This window comes from Gossypium raimondii, chromosome 5 (genome assembly GCF_025698545.1).
Source record: "Gossypium raimondii isolate GPD5lz chromosome 5, ASM2569854v1, whole genome shotgun sequence".
Classification (NCBI taxonomy): domain Eukaryota; kingdom Viridiplantae; phylum Streptophyta; class Magnoliopsida; order Malvales; family Malvaceae; genus Gossypium; species Gossypium raimondii.
The window spans coordinates 825,997-845,981 of record NC_068569.1 but is presented as its reverse complement, the minus strand read 5'-3'; the positions used below and the strand labels follow the sequence as shown (position 1 = coordinate 845,981).

General features: G+C 29.6%; 2 protein-coding genes across 3 annotated transcripts; both read left to right on the top strand.

Moving 5' to 3' along the window:
• The first annotated feature begins 193 nt into the window (after nucleotides 1-193).
• LOC128041242 (receptor-like protein 15) lies at nucleotides 194-2,300 on the top strand. Its single transcript, XM_052630842.1, has 2 exons — nucleotides 194-1,639; nucleotides 1,712-2,300. Exons 1-2 carry the CDS (start codon nucleotides 283-285, stop codon nucleotides 2,200-2,202), a joined length of 1,848 nt encoding a protein of 615 aa, XP_052486802.1. The 5' UTR covers nucleotides 194-282; the 3' UTR covers nucleotides 2,203-2,300.
• Nucleotides 2,301-9,991: 7,691 nt separating this feature from the next.
• Nucleotides 9,992-11,207, top strand: LOC105771149 (uncharacterized). Of its 2 annotated transcripts, none has more exons than XM_012592561.2 (4): nucleotides 9,992-10,157; nucleotides 10,288-10,677; nucleotides 10,803-10,915; nucleotides 10,992-11,207. In XM_012592561.2, the coding sequence occupies exons 2-3, from the start codon at nucleotides 10,301-10,303 to the stop codon at nucleotides 10,891-10,893; spliced, it is 468 nt and encodes a 155-aa protein (XP_012448015.1). In that variant the 5' UTR covers nucleotides 9,992-10,157; nucleotides 10,288-10,300; the 3' UTR covers nucleotides 10,894-10,915; nucleotides 10,992-11,207. The 2 variants fall into 2 exon arrangements, with proteins under 2 accessions (XP_012448015.1, XP_012448016.1); XM_012592562.2 differs by having other exon boundaries at nucleotides 10,016-10,157; nucleotides 10,291-10,677.
• Nucleotides 11,208-19,985: the final 8,778 nt, after the last annotated feature.

Here is a 19,985-nt window from a genome sequence, read left to right as displayed (position 1 = left end):
TAAAAGGCAGTATACTCTTTTTGCTTTATAATTGCAAATTATCTTCTTATATTCTGAAAAGATGAAAATATACACAAACTGGCTAGAAATATATGGATATAATCTTTTGGTAAATAAAGGTAGTCTAACAATTAATTAAGGCTAAGTCAAAATATAGTTCTTACCATACGTTATTCCTAATGAATTAATTTCAAAATCCCAAGCTCATTGGAGCCCTTCTTCAACCTTTCAAAACTCAAGCATTTCAATGCGGACAACAATACCATATACATTGAAAGTGAGATGCAACCTTTGGCCCCAAGATTCCAATTGAACCTTATCAGTTTATCTAGTTGTGGAGATGTAGGACAATTTCCTCATATTTTGTTCCATCAACATGACTTAAGGCAAGTTTATCTCTCTAACAACAACTTTAGAGAGGGATTTCCAAATTGGTTGTTGAATAACAACGCAAATTTGGAAAGGTTAGTTCTTGCTAACAGCTCTCTCCAAGGTCATTTTGAGTTACCTTTCCTTCCGCATACGGACTTATCGTATTTGGATGTCTCAGAAAATTCATTCTATACCAATCTTCCAATTGATATTGGGGAAAAACTACCATCATTGTCGTTTCTGAACATGTCAAAAAATCAATTTCACGGTAGCATTCCCTCTTCGATTGGTGATATGAATTTCTTAGAAGCCTTGGACTTGTCCAATAATCAATTGTCTGGTGGGCTACCCGAGCATTTGACCATGGGCTGCTTTTCATTAACTTCCCTTGCACTGTCCAACAACAAATTGCAAGGGCAGATGTTCTCTTCAAATGTTAACCTTACAAAGTTGCGGGAGTTGCACTTAGATGGGAATCATTTCTCTGGGAAGATCCCAGATTCCTTGTCTAATTGCTCCTTTTTGTCAACATTGGATTTAAGCAATAACGTGCTTTCTGGGGAGATACCAATGTCGATGGAGAATATGTCAAGTTTGTCAACATTGGATTTAAGCAATAACGAGCTTTCTGGGGACATACCAAGGTGGATGGGGAGTATGTCAAATTTGGAAGAAATTGTGATGGCAAATAATCATCTTGAAGGTCCATTCCCAAAGGAGTTTTGCCATCTTAATGATCTTAAACTTCTAGACCTTTCAGTGAACAACATATCTGGGCGTCTTCCATCTTGTTTCAGCCCTTTATGGATAAGTCAAGTTCATTTATCAAGAAACAAGCTAGAAGGGGCACTCACAAATGTTTTTCATAATAGCACTAGCCTGGTGACATTAGATCTCAGCAATAATCACTTAACTGGGAAAATTCCACGTTGGATTGGCAACCTTTCTCGATTGAGTTTTCTTTTGCTAAATAACAACCATTTTGAAGGTGGGATTCCAATTCAGTTATGCAAATTGGGCCAGTTAAGCCTGATTGATCTTTCCAATAACAATCTTTCAGGTACAATTCCACCTTGCCTGAAGATTACAGCACTGAATGAAATATCCCAAGAATATGTTCGTTATGTCACTGATATTGCTCAACCTCCCAGTTCTTTCTCCATTGATGAACCGATAGAGTTCAGAGTGAAAAGCATGTCTTACTCTTATAAGGGAATTGTTCTCACATACTTATCTGGAATTGATCTCTCTTGCAACAAGTTGACAGGTGAGATTCCCAGCGAAGTGAAAAACTTGCGAAATATTTATGCTTTGAATTTGTCTCACAACAATTTGATAGGACCAATCCCACCGGCGTTTTCCAATCTGAAGCAAATTGAGAGTCTCGATCTTTCTCACAACAACTTGAGCGGGAAAATCCCTCCACAACTTGTGGGGTTATATAGGTTGTCTTATTTCAGTGTGGCATACAATAATTTATCTGGAAGTACACCTGCATGGACTGCACAATTTGCAACATTTGACGAAAGCAGCTATGTGGGAAATCCTCTTCTCTGTGGTGATCCATTGAAGGACTGCTCAACATCAGGACCATCAGCATCTTTATTGCCAAAAGCATCGACTGAAAATGGTTTGATTGATATGATTTCCTTTTATGTGACTTTCGTTGTGTCTTATGTTATGGCAATCCTGAGTATTGCATGTGTGCTTTACATTAATCCATACTGGAGACAAGCATGGTTCTATTATGTTGGGTCAATAAGCAATTGCTGCTACTATTTTTTGGAAGACCATATTCTGCCTAAAAGGCTCCACTGTGGAAATATGTAAGGCAATGTTAAGTTCACATTTTCTCTACTCATTTTTTGATATTCTTGTAATTTATTATCCTTCGATAAAAAGGCAGTATACTCTTTTTTGCTTTATAATTGCAAATTATCTTCTTATATTCTGAAAAGATGAAAAATATACACAAACTGGCTAGAAATATATGGATATAATCTTTTTGGTAAATAAAGGTAGTCTAACAATTAATTAAGGCTAAGTCAAAATATAGTTCTTACCATACGTTATTCCTAATGAATTACAGAGCTGAATATTAGCAAATGTTTGAAGAAGGATGATGGAAAATATGAATAATTCTGCATTAGTAATGGAACAGCTATCCAAATTTTTGCATAAGGGTGGAGGATGATTGAAGAAAGTAGCATTTAATAATATTTGATATGACCTAAAATCTAATGTCATTGAGCGGGATAATAAAGGATTAATCCCCTACAATTCAACCGTTAAATTTTGTGCTTCTTTTTTTACTTTTAAACTTTCATTTTCTAAGGGGATATTGAATTTTGGGTTTAACGATTTTTGTTATATTTTAGCCTCAAAGCTGGTGTTATTAATGGATTAATAAAGTAATTTCATTTTAACACTTAAATTTCTAATTTATTTGTAATTTTTCAAGGAATATATTCACCCTACTAATTTATTTTTAAAGAAAATTCACTCTATTAGTTTAATCCATTCTATGAGCTACATTATAATAAATTATGCTTTAGGTTCACAAATTATTATCTTAAATAATAATAAAATACTCACTAAATAAAAATTAAATATAATATGTTGCCTCTAATCTATTCTAACATACCCTTAATTGGACTTACTTAAAAGAGGTAGGTCTAAACAGTTTAGTAGAAGTAGGGTTATGTTACATAATTGGGTTATGGGGAATAGATGATCAGCACCACCTTTTTTTTCTGACACAATTATTAGTTGATGATTGTGTAAGGGATTAAAAAAATAATTTCTGGGATTTTGAACACTAAATAGCCGACACTTATGTATTTTTTTTCCAATTCATGTCATACTAGTATACATTTATACTAATATTTAAAAAAAAATTAGAGTGTTGTAGTGATGGTTGACACTAATTTATTAGATAAAAAATTATTTTTTGGGGTGTTGGGACATTGATGGTTGGCACCTCTACACTAGATTAAAAAAAAAATTGAGGTACTGAGACACTGATGGCCGACACCTCCTTTATCTGGTTAAAAAGATTTTTTTGGGGTGTTGGGACACTGATGGTCAGTATCCCTTTATCTGATTAAAAAAAATGGTGTTGGGACCCCCTTTATTTGGCCATCAAAGTCCTAGCACCCAAAATTTTTTTTAATGAGATAAAGGGGTGCCGACCATCAGTGTTCCAATGACAAAAAAAATTTAATCAGGTAAAGAGGGTATCGACCATCAGTGTATCAACACCCAAATTTTTTTTTAATCAGATGTAGTGGGTGACCATCATCAATGTGTCAACACCATAACTATTTTTTAAAATACTGGTATATATTACCAGTATGATACGGATTAGGAAAAATACATGGGTATCAGCCATCTAGTGTCTAAAACCCCAAAAATTATTTTTTTTAATCTCTGACACAATGTTTGTGTTAGAAAAAAAGTTGGTGCCAGTCATTTAATTTCTATAACTCAATTTTACTATTCAATTCAGTTCATTTAAGTAGTTATTTTTTTAGCCAATATTTATTTTACTATTCATTTTAAGTCATTTAAGTGAATATTCTAAAAAGAAAAAACCAATAAAAGTTACTTTAACTCCATAATATATTTGTACCCTTTAACATTACGGATCAATCCTTTAGCATACAAGAAAATTTTTAAAATATTAGAAATCCCAACACTTCAAAGGATAAGACATTCAAAGAGAAGCAAGAAAAATAAAAGTCGGCAACAGATAAAAGAAATAACCCTTAATATATTTGCTTATTTGATTTTATTTCCTTTTTTCAGAAGTAAATTTTATCTTTGTTAAGCTTAATTTCACTAGACCCAATGTTAGGCCTGGTGACTGGTATTGCACCGTGGGCAACAGCCTTTGTTTATCATTTCCAGAACTTAATTGAAACCATGTCAACTACTGTTCTGGGACACCTTTTCAGGTTCGATGAAGGGTTAAACGCTTTGAAAAAGATGGAGCAAATTGTTAATTCGATGGTGGAGGTGCTAAAATGGAGGTCATGTTGAGCAAGGAAGGCGCGACTAAAATTCTTGTTCGACTGCTCAATGAAAGCGAGGGTTGTCTAGCTAATGCTTTGATCCTCCCCGAGTTCTTAACTGAAAATTAATAACCTGACTCGAAATACCATAAAAAAAAACTAACATCAACAAACAATAAATGAAAAATTGAAGAACCATCATGACACACAGAAGTACCATGAAGGTCACCCCTAGCTTGGGTCTTATAGAGGAAATAACTCAACCATTTAGTACGCAAAATAAAGAGGTAAGGTAACAAAAGATCCCCCAATGCAACCCTCTATGGAGAGAAATAAGATTCACCACATGATCATTCAAAGAAATCCAATAATTACGCGTAGTGACACACAAGATGATCCACTTCACCCATTGCATAGAAAAACTCATTTTTCACGTGATAAACTGAATAAAATTCCAATCAATACGGTCATAAGTCTTGCTAACATCAAGTCAAAGCAATATCACCCACCTTACCATGACCTTTATTCTTCATATGGTGGATAGGCTCAAAAGCAATCAGAATGTTATCAGTGATAAGACATCCAGGAACAAAAGTATAGTGCAATGAAGAGATGATCGAAGGCAGAATTTTTTTTGAGACGGTTAGCTAGAGCTTTTGTCGTTATTTTATAGAGAACGTTACAAAGCGCAATGAGCCGCAAATCTTTTAAGCTATCAGGTTTGTCTTTGTTGGATATCAAAAAAATCAAAGTTTCGTTAAGTAAATTGGGATAGGCACCATCATCTAACCGTGAACAACATTGATTAAACACATCAGTACCCAAAATAGACTAACAACACTGAAAAAAAACCTGGGTTCATACCATCAAGACCAGGAGCTTTATCAAGGTGCATACTCATAATCGCTTCAGGAAATTCCACAATACAAAAGACGCAACAAGAGACTCATTTTGACAATCAATAATGCAAGCGGGAAAATCAGAGAAAACGATAAAATCAGAAGTTGAAGAGTGAAAGAACAGACTAGTAAAATACGTCTTGACGATATTACACATCTCATTAAAATTTTTACACCGCCTCCCATCTTCATGGTGAAGCAAATGAATATGATTGACTCTCTTTCACTTAGACGTATGTGCATGAAAAATCTTGCTATTTGGTACGTCATGTTTTATCCAAAAGATTTTGGATCGTTGTTTCTAATAAACTTATGCCAAAAACATATTTAAATCAAGCAAAGGTTCACCAATACAGTCAAATCAGGATGATGGGTTCGAGTAGCCTCAATTTGGGCTTTCAAGTCATTGATACTGGATTTAAAATTATTCTTTAAATTATTGTTCCAAATCAGAAGTCGTTCACCACACAACCGTAATTTGATCAGAACATCATTTGAAGGACACTCCCACCAACTCGAGTTAATAACTTCTCCAAAATCATCTTTAGATAACCAAGAGTTTTCAAAACGAAGTCTATGAGCACGACGAGTAGGCATCAATTCACTAGCAACAACAGAGTTATGATCAGAAGTAGCACTCACTATATTAAACAACTTAATTATGAAACAGGAAAAGATTAAGTCGGACGAAATTAGCAAAAGCATAACCAAACCATTTCATAACTAAAAAGCATTTGAGTCGCGCCTTCTTTCTCAAATATAAACAAAACCCATTAACAAATTCTCAACCAACCGACGATCATTAATACTTTTATATTTATTGTTTTTTCTGCATGTATGGTGCAAAGAAACATGGTCACATTTTCTTTGAATGCAATTTTTCAAGAAATGTATGATAGTTAATTTTGCGCCTTTACTCTATTCATAGAGCTGTAAGAACTTGGAGGCAAGGGTTAACTTGGACGATATTTAAACTTAAAAGGAAAGTGCTTGTTGTTATACTCAAGTTTGCTTGAAGTGCATATTTGTATGTGATATGAAAATAGAGGAACAAGAGATATTTTGATGCATCTTTATTTATTGAAGATATTGTCTTGGTGCAAATTAAAGAGATTGTACGGGTTCAATAGAACTGATCCTATTAATGCTTTACTTTATGCTTCTTGAAGTATCATTGGTTAATTACTACATAAAATTTATTATTTCAATATTTCATTTATATCGAATAATTACTACATTCTTTTATCTTATCCCATTATATTCAACTAATTGTGCCGTTACCTATTAAATTTTCTCCTCAAAAACCGATTCTAATAGTTAGAGGGTGGACTGTGTTAGCTAAAGCCAATACAAATTATAATTGTGCAATTGTTGATGTAACATGCGGATCACCATTGTTGATCAAGAGGAAAAAAAAAAAGAGACGTTATCATGGTTTAGGTGTTTGGGTGTGTCCATGGAATTTAATCCTCTAAAAGATTAAAAGAGATGTTCATTTTATATTTCCTAGTAGATGTGTGAAAAATCTATTTTAGTTAAATTAATTACAAATATTTTTATGCATATCCATGTCAGTAACATTTGAATAAATAAAAAGTTAACTAAATGCTAGTTTGAGTGGTACAAATAAATTAAAAATGTTAATTAATCCATTTTTTTCTTAAATTAAATGTCTTAGATGCAACAAAAATCAAAATACTAAATAAATACGCCTATAGCTATAGACATTAATTGAATGAAGCGTATTTAAGTATCAACTCTCTACTTGTATTTTGGTTTTCTTGAAGTGGTAAATGAGTAAAGTGGTGTGAAGAAAGGCATTTGGAAAATTTCTAACTTTGAACTCAAAGCATAATAAAAAATATGTTGGAGGACTAAAAAGTAATAAAAGAAAAAATAAAGCTAACTTTTATCATTATAATCTGACGTCATACGTACCCATCTCAAAAACTGCTCACGTGCATGCAACCCATATTTCCACATTTCCTAAATCATACCAATCCTCATTAATTAATTATCAGATTCATTAACATAATATGGATGCCCAAAAATAGTGAATGTTTTAACTTTAAATACAGGCAAAAGTACAATACATGCTAAATCCCTAGCATTTCAATTTTTGTCAATATTATTGATGATTCATTCGATTAAGCAAGTAAAATTTTAAATATAAGTACAATACATGTTTTTCTTTTAAAAGTTCATTTTGGTATAACTTATGCACCACTAGTAGAAGTAAAATATGATTTTTCATGCACGCATTACTAACACGTTATTCTTGCAACTCAAGTCTACAATATGGGTTTAAAGTGAACTTCCTTAAACAAATGACTAAATATTAAGGATTCTTTTTAGAGTTAAATATAATATCATACAAACATTATTAATCATATGCTTAATATTGTATTTAATAGTTATTATCATGTTTATTGAAGTCTAAAATATTAAGTTAGATTAATTAGTAGATAAATTAAAATTTATGTTTAATATGATTTGGTTTGGGAGCATAAATCGGTTGCTCATGCATGGAAGCATTTCCCAAAGTCATTCTTTGTGCTTTTAACAGCTTTTCTTTACTCATTCCCCAATAAAATTGTGGGAATTAATTTGACTCTCTCTTCCTGTATTTTTATTTTTGTTTTCCATCACAAAAGAAAAAATTGCTTTGGATGAGAGGGTAGGGGGGAAAAAGAAAATAAAAGCGAAAAAGCCATTAGCAGTGAAGAGAAAAGATGGTCAAAATTTTGAACCTCGAAGACTTCTCTTCCCATCATTCAGCTTCCATCTCTCTTTTTTGAAAACCCTACCATTTTTCTCCCTTTCTTTAATGTTAACCTACATGTATATCATCTTTTAAAAAATATAATATTTACTAAAAATTAAATTTCGATGCACTGATATGGTATAATTTTGTGCTCAATAAATGAAATAATGAAAAATCATTGGAGTTAGATGATTTTATTATTATTTCTTAAATTGATCGTACGTCATTATATCAAAATATAAATCCTTAATACATATAGAATTTGAATATCGGAAAGCTTTTCCTTGTCCCAAAACTTAAAAAGAAAGGACTTCTTCGTTTTTTTCAAACAAGGATCAGAAGATACAAATAAATTAATTGAAAATGGGATATAACGTACCTTGTGGCCATGCAATAACTTTTGCTTTAACCTCGCTTACATCTTTTAGACTAGATCTCCATGGAAATGATCGAAACCTGACAAACACGAGTGACATCAATATTTTTTAATTTCACCTATATATATATAACTGTATAATATCTATGCTTCTTTCAGTTCTACGATGAATATTGAGAATACTTGTTTTTCTAAATCTTTACGTTTGCTTTAAGATACTTGGTTGGTTTATCGAAACACGAATATACATATAGAATTCAAAGGCACAGCCCAAGGTTTGGAACCAAATTTTGTAGTGCAGCGGTTTGTATGTCGAAAATGGCAGTTTAATCCCTAGAATTAGTATCCAATATTCTCATAAACCCATTTGACTTGAAAAGAAAGAAGAAAGAAATTCAAAGTACATCCAGAAAGGAATATTCAAAAAAATCGAAAAGTCACCCACATTTTTTTCGCATATAGTGACCGTTATGGAATGGGTATGTTTCAAAGTATATATAATATATATATTATAATAGAAAGGAGACATGAACCCCTCCTTGGGTCATTTTAAGATAAGAATAAGTCGGCTCTAAGGTTCTTTCACAGATATGTCGGGATATTCATGTTGTCTGGTAGGAAAGTTCCTCCTTATCCGGTTCTCTCTCATTACTCCAAAAATAAAAATCAGTAAGGCCATATCTCACTGCTTGGATATGATAGAGTGAGGATAATAATATGGCTGAGTCAAAACCCAATCTTGGTAAAATCAGATGTCTCTTTATATTTGTCTCTTTAAGGTAAATGAACCATATACATGCTATCGTAGGGATGAAGTCAGTAAAAATTTTGTTTAGGGGTTGATGTAAGAATATCATAAAATTTGGGGGTCAAAGTTAAAAATTTTATATTAAAAGTGTTTAAATTAAATTATTAAACTTTAAAAGGGTTAAAATTATAATTTTTCTATTTAATTAAAAGTTAAAAAGGACTAAATTGAATTTTTTTAATGTTAGGGAGGGGTTATAAAGAATTTTCCCATTTTGTTGCCCCTTAGGCTACCCCTACGCATTCGCTATTTGGACATAATCCTTTGGATGTTCGTTACTATTTTCCCAACATTGTTGTCTTGATATTGAAATTCGAATTTCGTTTTATTATTGCATCCATCGTTGGTATATAATTTTGGACTGAAATTAAAAATAGAAAAGAAATTCAATATTAATTTATAAAAAGAAAAAAGAGAGATTTTTTTTATGAAGAGAAAAAAAAGGGGTGAGATTTATAATTATATATGTAGGGAGTATAAAGGGAAAAACATGCAGGAAGAAGGGTATATTAGGAAGTGAATAATATAATGAAATCATTTGCATGTGCTCATGCACTTGCCACTCATTTACATGCAACTAGAAGCCCTAAAAAGGAGTTGAAATTGGAGCTTTTTAAATCTTTTTTCTCCTCCCCTTTGGAATCTAATTTCAAATTTCCTTTATCTCTTTTTCCAATTTTAGTTTATTGGGATTCCATTGTTCAAGGAATTAAAGTGACATTGAAGAATATGAAAAAGAAAACCCTAAGCCCTCCACTGCCCAACCTACTTCTTCAATCCCTCCCCATTCTCAAGGTCTAATCTCTTATATAAATACCCAAACCCCCTTATTAAAATAAACCCACAACTTTGCTTACAACACATTCTTTCTTCTTCACTGTTCCTGTCTTTGCTTACTCACCCCTTATATATCTGTTTTCTCAAGGTCTGCAACTCTGCACTTTTTTAAGCTTTGAGTACCATTTCCTATGCTTCATTATGAAGTTGATGCATGCATGACTGTATATATATAATATATACCTCTCTTCTAAGTTTTGTTTAACTATATTGTGTAGTAGGGGAGAAAATATGAGCAGGCCAGGAGACTGGAATTGCAGGTCATGCCAACACCTCAACTTCCAAAGGAGGGACTCATGCCAGCGCTGTGGAGAACCAAGACCTGGTGGTGGTGACAGAGGCGGCGACTATGGAAGCTTTGGTGGCAGGGGTGGCTCATCTTTCGGGTTTACTGGACCCGATGTTAGGCCTGGTGACTGGTATTGCACTGTGGGCAACTGCGGTGCTCACAACTTCGCCAGCAGGTCGAGCTGCTTCAAATGTGGTGCAGCCAAAGATGAATCATCTGGAGGATTTGAAAGTGACATCCCACGTATGAGGGGTTATGGTTTTAGCACTGGCAGCTCTAGTCGCTCTAACTGGAAATCTGGAGACTGGATTTGCACGAGGTTTTTTTCCATTAATTAACACTATATATATGGAGTGCATGTTATCATTTTATATATATATGTTGCATGCTTAAACATAAAGTTGGACGTGAAATCTTTTCTAATTTCTGGTATTAATTGACAAGGTCGGGTTGCAATGAACACAACTTTGCCAGCAGGATGGAATGTTTCAGATGCAATGCACCAAGGGACTCCACCCACAAATCTTCATACTAATTAATAAAATTTTCATTTTTGGGTATACCACTTGACAACTTTTTGTCCTAATTTGTGAAATTAAGGCATGGTATGTAAACATATGTCTCTGGTTTCAGGTACTGCAGTCCCAAGAGAGAGATCAGACAAGGCAATCCCAGATCTTGCTTTCTTTTTCTTTTGTTTGTTTCTTTATTTTAGATCTTTAGATGAATCATGTTTGAAAGACTTCAGTTGAAGTACTTAAGCTAATATTAAAGTACATAGGGCATGCATGTAATTGATGTATGGTATCAGCAATGTTATATCAGTGTCTTTGTGCCTTTTTCTTTTTTTATCTTTCTTGATGAGACTACTTTAAAAAAAAATGGTCCAAGGAACATTTGATTATTATGACTTAAAATTCATCAATTGCTCACTTCTGCAAAGGCAAAGCAAAGTTAAAGAGGGTTATTCTTGGACCACAATGGGGATCTTTTGTCTAAACCAATGCAAGAAAAAAGAATATATGTAGTACTACTAGGTAATATATAGGTATATTTGATTCAAATTATAATTATTATATATATGCTTTTGGAAGATTTAACCTTTTGGTAATTAATTAGGAGATTAAGAGACAATCAATCATGTCTCCAAATCAGCATCGTATCCTTGAAATTAGATGAGACATTATCACTTAACCTACTTTTATAATAAGATTGAGAATCATATGCCCTATATAGCTTTAAAGATATGAAATATTTGCAGCATAAAAATTATATGTTGTGTGCCTAAAGCTCTTCACATATGTATATTATGCATATAAGAATTCTTCAAAACATGGCTGGTGTTAGGACTTTTGTGATCTATATATATAAATTTGTTTTAGTATAAAATGGATGCCCTACCAATGAGTTCAATAATGAATTAATCTTTTCAAAAAAAATGAATTAATCAATTAAGAGGTGGTAGTAATTAATATTATCTTATCTTAACTACAAAAGGAAGAGATAATTATCTTCTATGTTTGTTGTACTTTGCAACTTCAATGTAGTAATTCTAAGGAACAATTGAAAAAGCTATAGCTAATATATAGTATAAATTTCCATCAAATTAATTATCCATGTATCATTATTGGGCAGGGTTAACTTTGATTAATCCAACTTGTATGTGTGAGATTCTTTTAATGACTATTTCACATAGGATTCCAAACCTTTTAAAGGCAAAACTTTCATGGGTTCCCTCATTGACCTCTTGGATTTGGGGCATAAATATAGTGATTTTTAATACCAATTAAGAGATACTAGAAAAAGAGCTTTTTAACGTGTATTGTACTTTTTTTTTTTTGAGTTACTAGAAATTAACTCCATTAAAAATTATTAAAAACATATTTTTTTATAAAGCAAAAGATATTGTTTTTTTTTTTGTATAAAATTAAGATAAAATGATAAATTTAATTTTTAATGTTTACCTCTTTTAACAATTTGGCCCTCAACCTTTTTAAAATTTGAATTTAACTATCAACCTTCAAAAGAAATGAACTAATATTTTAATAAAATAATATTATTGACTAAAACTTTAAACTTTTAAACATTGCATCACATATGGCTCTCCATGTATACTTCATACTTTTTTTTTGGAATTTTATGAACTTTCTATATTTTCTTTTTGAATTTTTATTTAAAATTATTTTATAATTTTAAATTATTTGTTGATGTATCATATATGATAAATAGCGTCATGTTAGCATAACGTACATATAGATTATCACAAGGGTTGTCCACCAACATCGTTAAAAAATTTGATATTTTTAGTCCGCATTTTAGTTAAAAAACCGATTTTACTCTTTTTGAAAGTTTGTGGTCAAACTTAACTAAAAAGCAATGGTCAATTTAGAAAAAAAAATGTGAACATTGAGAGCTAAATTTATCATTTTGTCTAAAATCGATAAAAACCCATACATTATGTGATTTAAACTTACGATACAATGAATTTTAGACTTTTACTTTACCATTTCATCCAAAATTTTATTTTATTATCATATAAACTTTTAACAAATATAATTTATATATATATTTCACTCATGTCATAATCTAATATTACTTTACGAGAATAACCAGTTAAACTTTGATTAAATTAAAAGTTCCATATAGAAAATGATTTACATATATGTATAACCAATTATTTAACTTAATAAAATATTGCTTTTTTTAAACAATCTTTAGTTGATATGTATAACACGTATTAGAAAAATTCAAAAAATAAAATAGAATGGTCAAAAAGTAAGAATGCAATTCATTAGTGTATGTCTGCTACTACAATCCACGATTTAGCTTTTAGCAAGAATCTTTGTTTCACTTTAAGCTTAGCTTTACGTTCCTTCACCCCTCAATCCTCATTTGCTTTTGTTGATGTAAGTGAAGTGAAAGTACTTCCCATTGCACAACCATCTCATTTTTTTTTTCGATTTGCGTTTACTCATTTATTGAAGCCTATTTAATTATTCCCTTTTTTTTTTTCTAAAAAGAACTTTTAAATTTAGTGTATTGTTTTTAGATTATTATATTTATCTATCTTACTAAAAAATTTATACAAATAAAAGAACCTAAACATATATCGGAGTAATCATAAAGTAAAATCAAACTAATAGAAACTATAGTAAACAAAAAATTAGACTAAAATCCAATTAAAGACTCACACGTTATAATCGTGCATATTAAAACTCGAAGTTGAGTATTTTATATTGTAAAAATTAAAGCTAATTAATATGTTTAATTATTGTTGAATCGAAACAAAAGCAAAATTTAGAAATTAAATCAATTTTCGATTTTTGGATAGCTATGGTTTTTGCATGCTTATCCATGCTTTTTGCCACCATTTTCAGTGCACTTACTGCCATCATTGTTGAACAATACTTTCTCCTTATGATGGGAATATGAGAGATGTTTTGTTGGCTCTATTCATTGCTAGAATCCATGATTGGTGTACCAATGCCCCAACATGGGACCATCATTAATAAAAAATAAACCCAACATATCTAAAACATTGATCAACAAAATTATTTGAACAAAAATTGAAGTCATACGTAAATTACTTCAAATAATATTAAAGAAAACTAAGTAATAAGAGTAAGGACTGAATAGGCAAAAAAGCAAGAAAGAAAAGAGAAATGGATGGGGTAAATTGCTAGATGAAAGAAGAGCAGGAGCATCTTTAATCATGATTTTAAAACATCCTTTAGGGCCCCTCCAAAAGCCCTTGAAACTGAAGAAATTTGGTTTACTTTGAGTTCATGAATGAATTGAATATCAACACTGTGATAGTCAATATTGAAAGCAAAGACAAAAGATCAAATCCCCCTTCTTTTTTAATCCAAAGCATGAAAATATAAATAACTTTTTAAAGTAATGTTTTTCTTTTATTTCTTTAAAGTCTTAACTTTTGAAAACCAAGCATGTTGAAACTGGTTAAAGTTTGTGCCTTTTTAATCCTTTAAAAACCATTTTTACAGTTGGCAACTACACCGTTTTGTAAAAGGTTGAGAAGGGTGGAGGGCGTTTCGTATATTTTTCTCATTAATTTTTAAAATTACAATTTAGGTCACATTAAGCTTTTCAATCTAACTCGCATTTATGCAAATTGCTTGAGATGTAATTCTTACAAATTTTATAAAATATTGTGATTTATAAATAAAATGTTAAAAGTTTGTTCAAGTGATGGGGGAGTTCTCATAATTTACTTTGTTGCAAAATCATAAGAACTTCAACCTAAAACTTATCTTGAATAATGTAAATTATTTGTTACTGAATCAAAGCTACAAAGGCAACCTTAATGATCTAAAGTAAAGAATGATGGTGCTTGGGCTTGAAGTAATTGGTAATCATCAATGCTTAAAACATCTTTAGACAATTTAATGGATTTGGTCCAAAGACTGATCCCTTGGGCTCTACACAACACAAGCGGCCTTTTCTTAGTGGCTGGCATCTTTGTACCCGATACTGCTCTGCTATCAACTGACACATCCTTGTTTTGAGCCACACCACCATTCATTTCCTCAAATAGCAAACTCAGTGCCTCTGTCCTCTCGCCTAATTTTGTTTAAAATGTCGCTTTCAAGTCTTTGGAATTAACATTTGACCGTTACCTCTACTACGATTTCTAGTACCCAAATGCTTTGGCTTTAAACTTATAAGTTTTTGCATGAATTTAAAAATTGAATTCAAATTTAAACAAAAAATTATCTCATTTTATTCTAATTTTAAATAATCTAAAATTAAACTTATTCAAATTTAAGATTACACTAAGATTCTAATTTTCTTAGTTTAGGAGGATATGATATGAGTAAGGGCGAGAATTCGATTGAGTCAACAACTTTTAAATTAGTTGATTTGACAAATCTTATTTTAGCAATTAAATTCAATTTGAATTTTTTCAAATCGAGTCAAGTTAACGAATTTTATTATTTATACTCAATGTTGTGTTTATATAGATTGATTACTTAATTAGCAGACGAAGTACAAGATTATTTAACTACATAAATAATATAATGGTTTTACCTTTTAACTTGATGGGTAAACATTTATCAAATGATGTAGTTTTGCATTTTCTTATTCAAATTTTTGGATAACTCGAATTGTGTAATTCATATTCGAGTTAAACCAAAAAACTTATTTTTTTATTCGAGTTGATTCGAATAACTTGATTAACTCAAATAACTCGAACTATTTAATTCAAAATTTGAATTTTTTATCAAGTTTTTCGAATCGAATCGAATTTTGCTCACCCTTATATTCGAGCGTACTGAAACACATTTTAAGTATTGTGGAAACTTATAAATTCTCAGGCGCTTTCACAATTGAATTAGATGTTCAAAAAAATAATTTAAGCAAATAATTTGAAATGAATCAAATCTAAATTTAAAAAAAAACTTAAAGTAAATCTACCTAGAAATTTGTATTTATTAAAATCCTAAACTATCCAAATCAAAATTATCTAAAATTTTAAATTTGATTTAACTCAACTTAAATTATCTCAATCTGCTTAGATTCAATAGTAGCTTTTCTAAATTGTGTATTCTACATCTCAAAATTCAGTCCATATTAAGATTTTAAGGATTCACTTAAGTTATATAGACATCATAAAATATAAATATAAAATACAAATTATGATTCATTGATGGAAGGTTAATTTTTTCATAAATATCTCGAAGTTAAATCATAAAAAAAATTACATATTATGATGTATGTTGGATTTAGTTAAAAGAAAGAAAGAAAGCAATTTTAATTTTTAATTTTTAATTACATTTTACTTAAAAGAAATTTCATCTGAAAGTATCGAAATGAAAAAGGAAAAGATGTAATGGGTTTGGGGCCAAAATTGAGAAGGAAAGAATTTGAACATGTGATGAATGGTTGAGGGGAATATTTAAAGACATTAATCAATTAGATAGCAGCTCATACTGATGTTGGATAAATTGAAAATCCACATGCGAGGCTGTCAGTTTTATTAATCGGTCCATATATTCCTATGTACATTACTAGTTAAAGTTATGAGACTTGTATGATTCTCAAAGTCTCCCAGCTATGTACTGTTTCTTTGACTTCTCGATTAAAATTTTATTTTGCTAAAAAAAAAACATTCATAAAAACAAGGTTTAAGAATGGTTAGAGATTTCTTACCGATGATTAAGGCCCGTTCTTTAATGCTTCTCAGATGGGCTTTTGGAATAAAAAGTGTTTTTCCCTTAAAAGCATTAAAGAATCGACATCATTTCAGAAAAATTTTTAACTTAAAAAAGGTACTTTTTGGCAGATGGAGAAGTTAAAAATTTTAATTTTTTCTTCAGCCAAAAGTGCTTTTGGCTTTTATTTACATTTTTAACCTTTGTTTTCTCCCAAAATTTTTAGTATTTATATTTGGTATATAAATATTATCTCTTTTTAAAACTTTAATCCAAATATATGTAATATTTTAATTTGTTAGGTTTATGTTTTCTATGTTATGTTAATATCTAATAATACAAATGTGTTAAAAGCAATAATTAAAAATAAAAATAATTTTTAAAATAATACAATTGTGTCAATATCAATTATAAATATTTAATTATTATATTTAAATATTTAAATATAGTTTATATATTCTAAAATATCATAATATTAACTAATTTGAACATTATTTAAATACATATTTGTTGCTTTATAATATCATGTCTAAAATGGACATTTTATTTCTCAAAAGTACTTCTTGACCGCTACCAAACACTTAAATTTTTCAAAAATACTTTTTAAAAGCAATGAAGAACTGACCTTAAATGTGGCTATCGAGGCTGAAAAGTCGTAAATTTAACTGTCCAAAATTTGGTCAATGGCTCAGGTATATAAGATTTATAATTATGAAAAGGGAGTTGTTGTGGAATTTTATTATAGATTTAGGTAGGACGTCCCTGTCGGCAACAACAACGAATCTGTTGCTAAAACTTTCATATTTTGTATTCAATACCTTGTTTCCATTTTTATTAATAGTAATATATTTTATTTTATTAATTTATAAATTTAAAAGGTAGTAGTTGTGGAATTTTATTATGGATTTAGGTAGGGTGTCGCCAACAATCTGTTGCTAAAACTCCTATAATTGTATTCAAAACCTTGTCTTGGTACCATCACTACTTTGTTTGTTACTCATGTATTTCATTTTAGTTAACAGTAAAATATTTATATTGTAATTTATGTCTCTTCTTATTAAATTCCCATTTATAATCTAAAAGTTTCACAATAAATTTTCACACTTTAGCTTATTCGCTCGGATATTTTGTTGGTTTAGCTTAGTTTAATTTATATTATTGTTATTAGCAAGTAAGAGGATAAGAGTTTGAATGTATTTATATGTATTGTTTCTCGTATTTAAGAGTTAGAATGCATAGACAACAATCAAAGGGTTGACACTCGTAAAAATAAAAATATTCAACCAAATTCCTTTAGAAGTAATAAAATCCAAATAATTTATAATAAAATTTTACTTTGATCTCTTAATATGAAAAATGTTATTTAATCCCTTAAAAAATTATAATTCAATTTTATCCCTAAAACAGTTTCTCACTTCCCCATGTGAGAAGAATTATAAATGGCATAGGTTTTGTAATTATTTTCATGGTTTTATATAAAATAATTAAAAAACACTATTTGAAATAATCAAATCCAAGGATGAAACCATTCGTTTTCTCCAAACGATCATATAATTCATCACTCTACCTATAATTCATTTAATAAATTGGCTCTATAAATATAATTTTATATAGATATTTAATGAGAATAGAACAAATATATTTTATTCTATTGTTGTTGTGAATATGTTAATAATTATAAAAATAAATAGAAAGGAAAACAATATTCTATTGCCTAAACAACTATACCATATGAAGTAATATCAACTTGTAAGATTTAGTATTTGAAAAATAAATATTATAAGCGATATTCCAACGGGAAAATGTAGAATATTTTAAAGAATATCAACTTGTAAAATTTAGTGTTAAAATAATTATTATTAGCGATATTCATATTTTTTTAAAGAAAGAATGTATATGATAGTTTAATTTGGTCCGGTTATTTGAAAATAATTGAGATATATAAAATACTTTTTTTTTTTGCTTCATATTTGTATCTTCATATAGTTGAATTTTTTAAATATATTTTCATTTATGTCCGATATCTACTTTTGTTAAATAATTATATTTATTTATGAAATTTAAGATATAGTATTAATTTATTGATGTTTTCAAACCTATATTAATTTATAATAAAAATAATTAAAACTTAATTGATTCAATTAATCAAAATATTTTCACCAACTAAAACACATTTTAATAAAATTTAGAGTAAATTACATCACTAGATTATTAGTAAGTTTACGTTTTAATCACTAAAGTTTAAAATGTTTCTAAATGATCACTGAACTATTCGAAAATCTTTATTTAAGTCACATGGCTATTAATTTTTTGTTTTTTTAAATTTGACCCATGAGAAATGTGTTAAAAGCAATAATTAAAAATAAAAATAATTTTTAAAATAATACAATTGTGTCAATATCAATTATAAATATTTAATTATTATATTTAAATATTTAAATATAGTTTATATATTCTAAAATATCATAATATTAACTAATTTGAACATTATTTAAATACATATTTGTTGCTTTATAATATCATGTCTAAAATGGACATTTTATTTCTCAAAAGTACTTCTTGACCGCTACCAAACACTTAAATTTTTCAAAAATACTTTTTAAAAGCAATGAAGAACTGACCTTAAATGTGGCTATCGAGGCTGAAAAGTCGTAAATTTAACTGTCCAAAATTTGGTCAATGGCTCAGGGTATATAAGATTTATAATTATGAAAAGGGAGTTGTTGTGGAATTTTATTATAGATTTAGGTAGGACGTCCCTGTCGGCAACAACAACGAATCTGTTGCTAAAACTTTCATATTTTGTATTCAATACCTTGTTTCCATTTTTATTAATAGTAATATATTTTATTTTATTAATTTATAAATTTAAAAGGTAGTAGTTGTGGAATTTTATTATGGATTTAGGTAGGGTGTCGCCAACAATCTGTTGCTAAAACTCCTATAATTGTATTCAAAACCTTGTCTTGGTACCATCACTACTTTGTTTGTTACTCATGTATTTCATTTTAGTTAACAGTAAAATATTTATATTGTAATTTATGTCTCTTCTTATTAAATTCCCATTTATAATCTAAAAGTTTCACAATAAATTTTCACACTTTAGCTTATTCGCTCGGATATTTTGTTGGTTTAGCTTAGTTTAATTTATATTATTGTTATTAGCAAGTAAGAGGATAAGAGTTTGAATGTATTTATATGTATTGTTTCTCGTATTTAAGAGTTAGAATGCATAGACAACAATCAAAGGTTGACACTCGTAAAAATAAAAATATTCAACCAAATTCCTTTAGAAGTAATAAAAATCCAAATAATTTATAATAAAATTTTACTTTGATCTCTTAATATGAAAAATGTTATTTAATCCCTTAAAAAATTATAATTCAATTTTATCCCTAAAACAGTTTCTCACTTCCCCATGTGAGAAGAATTATAAATGGCATAGGTTTTGTAA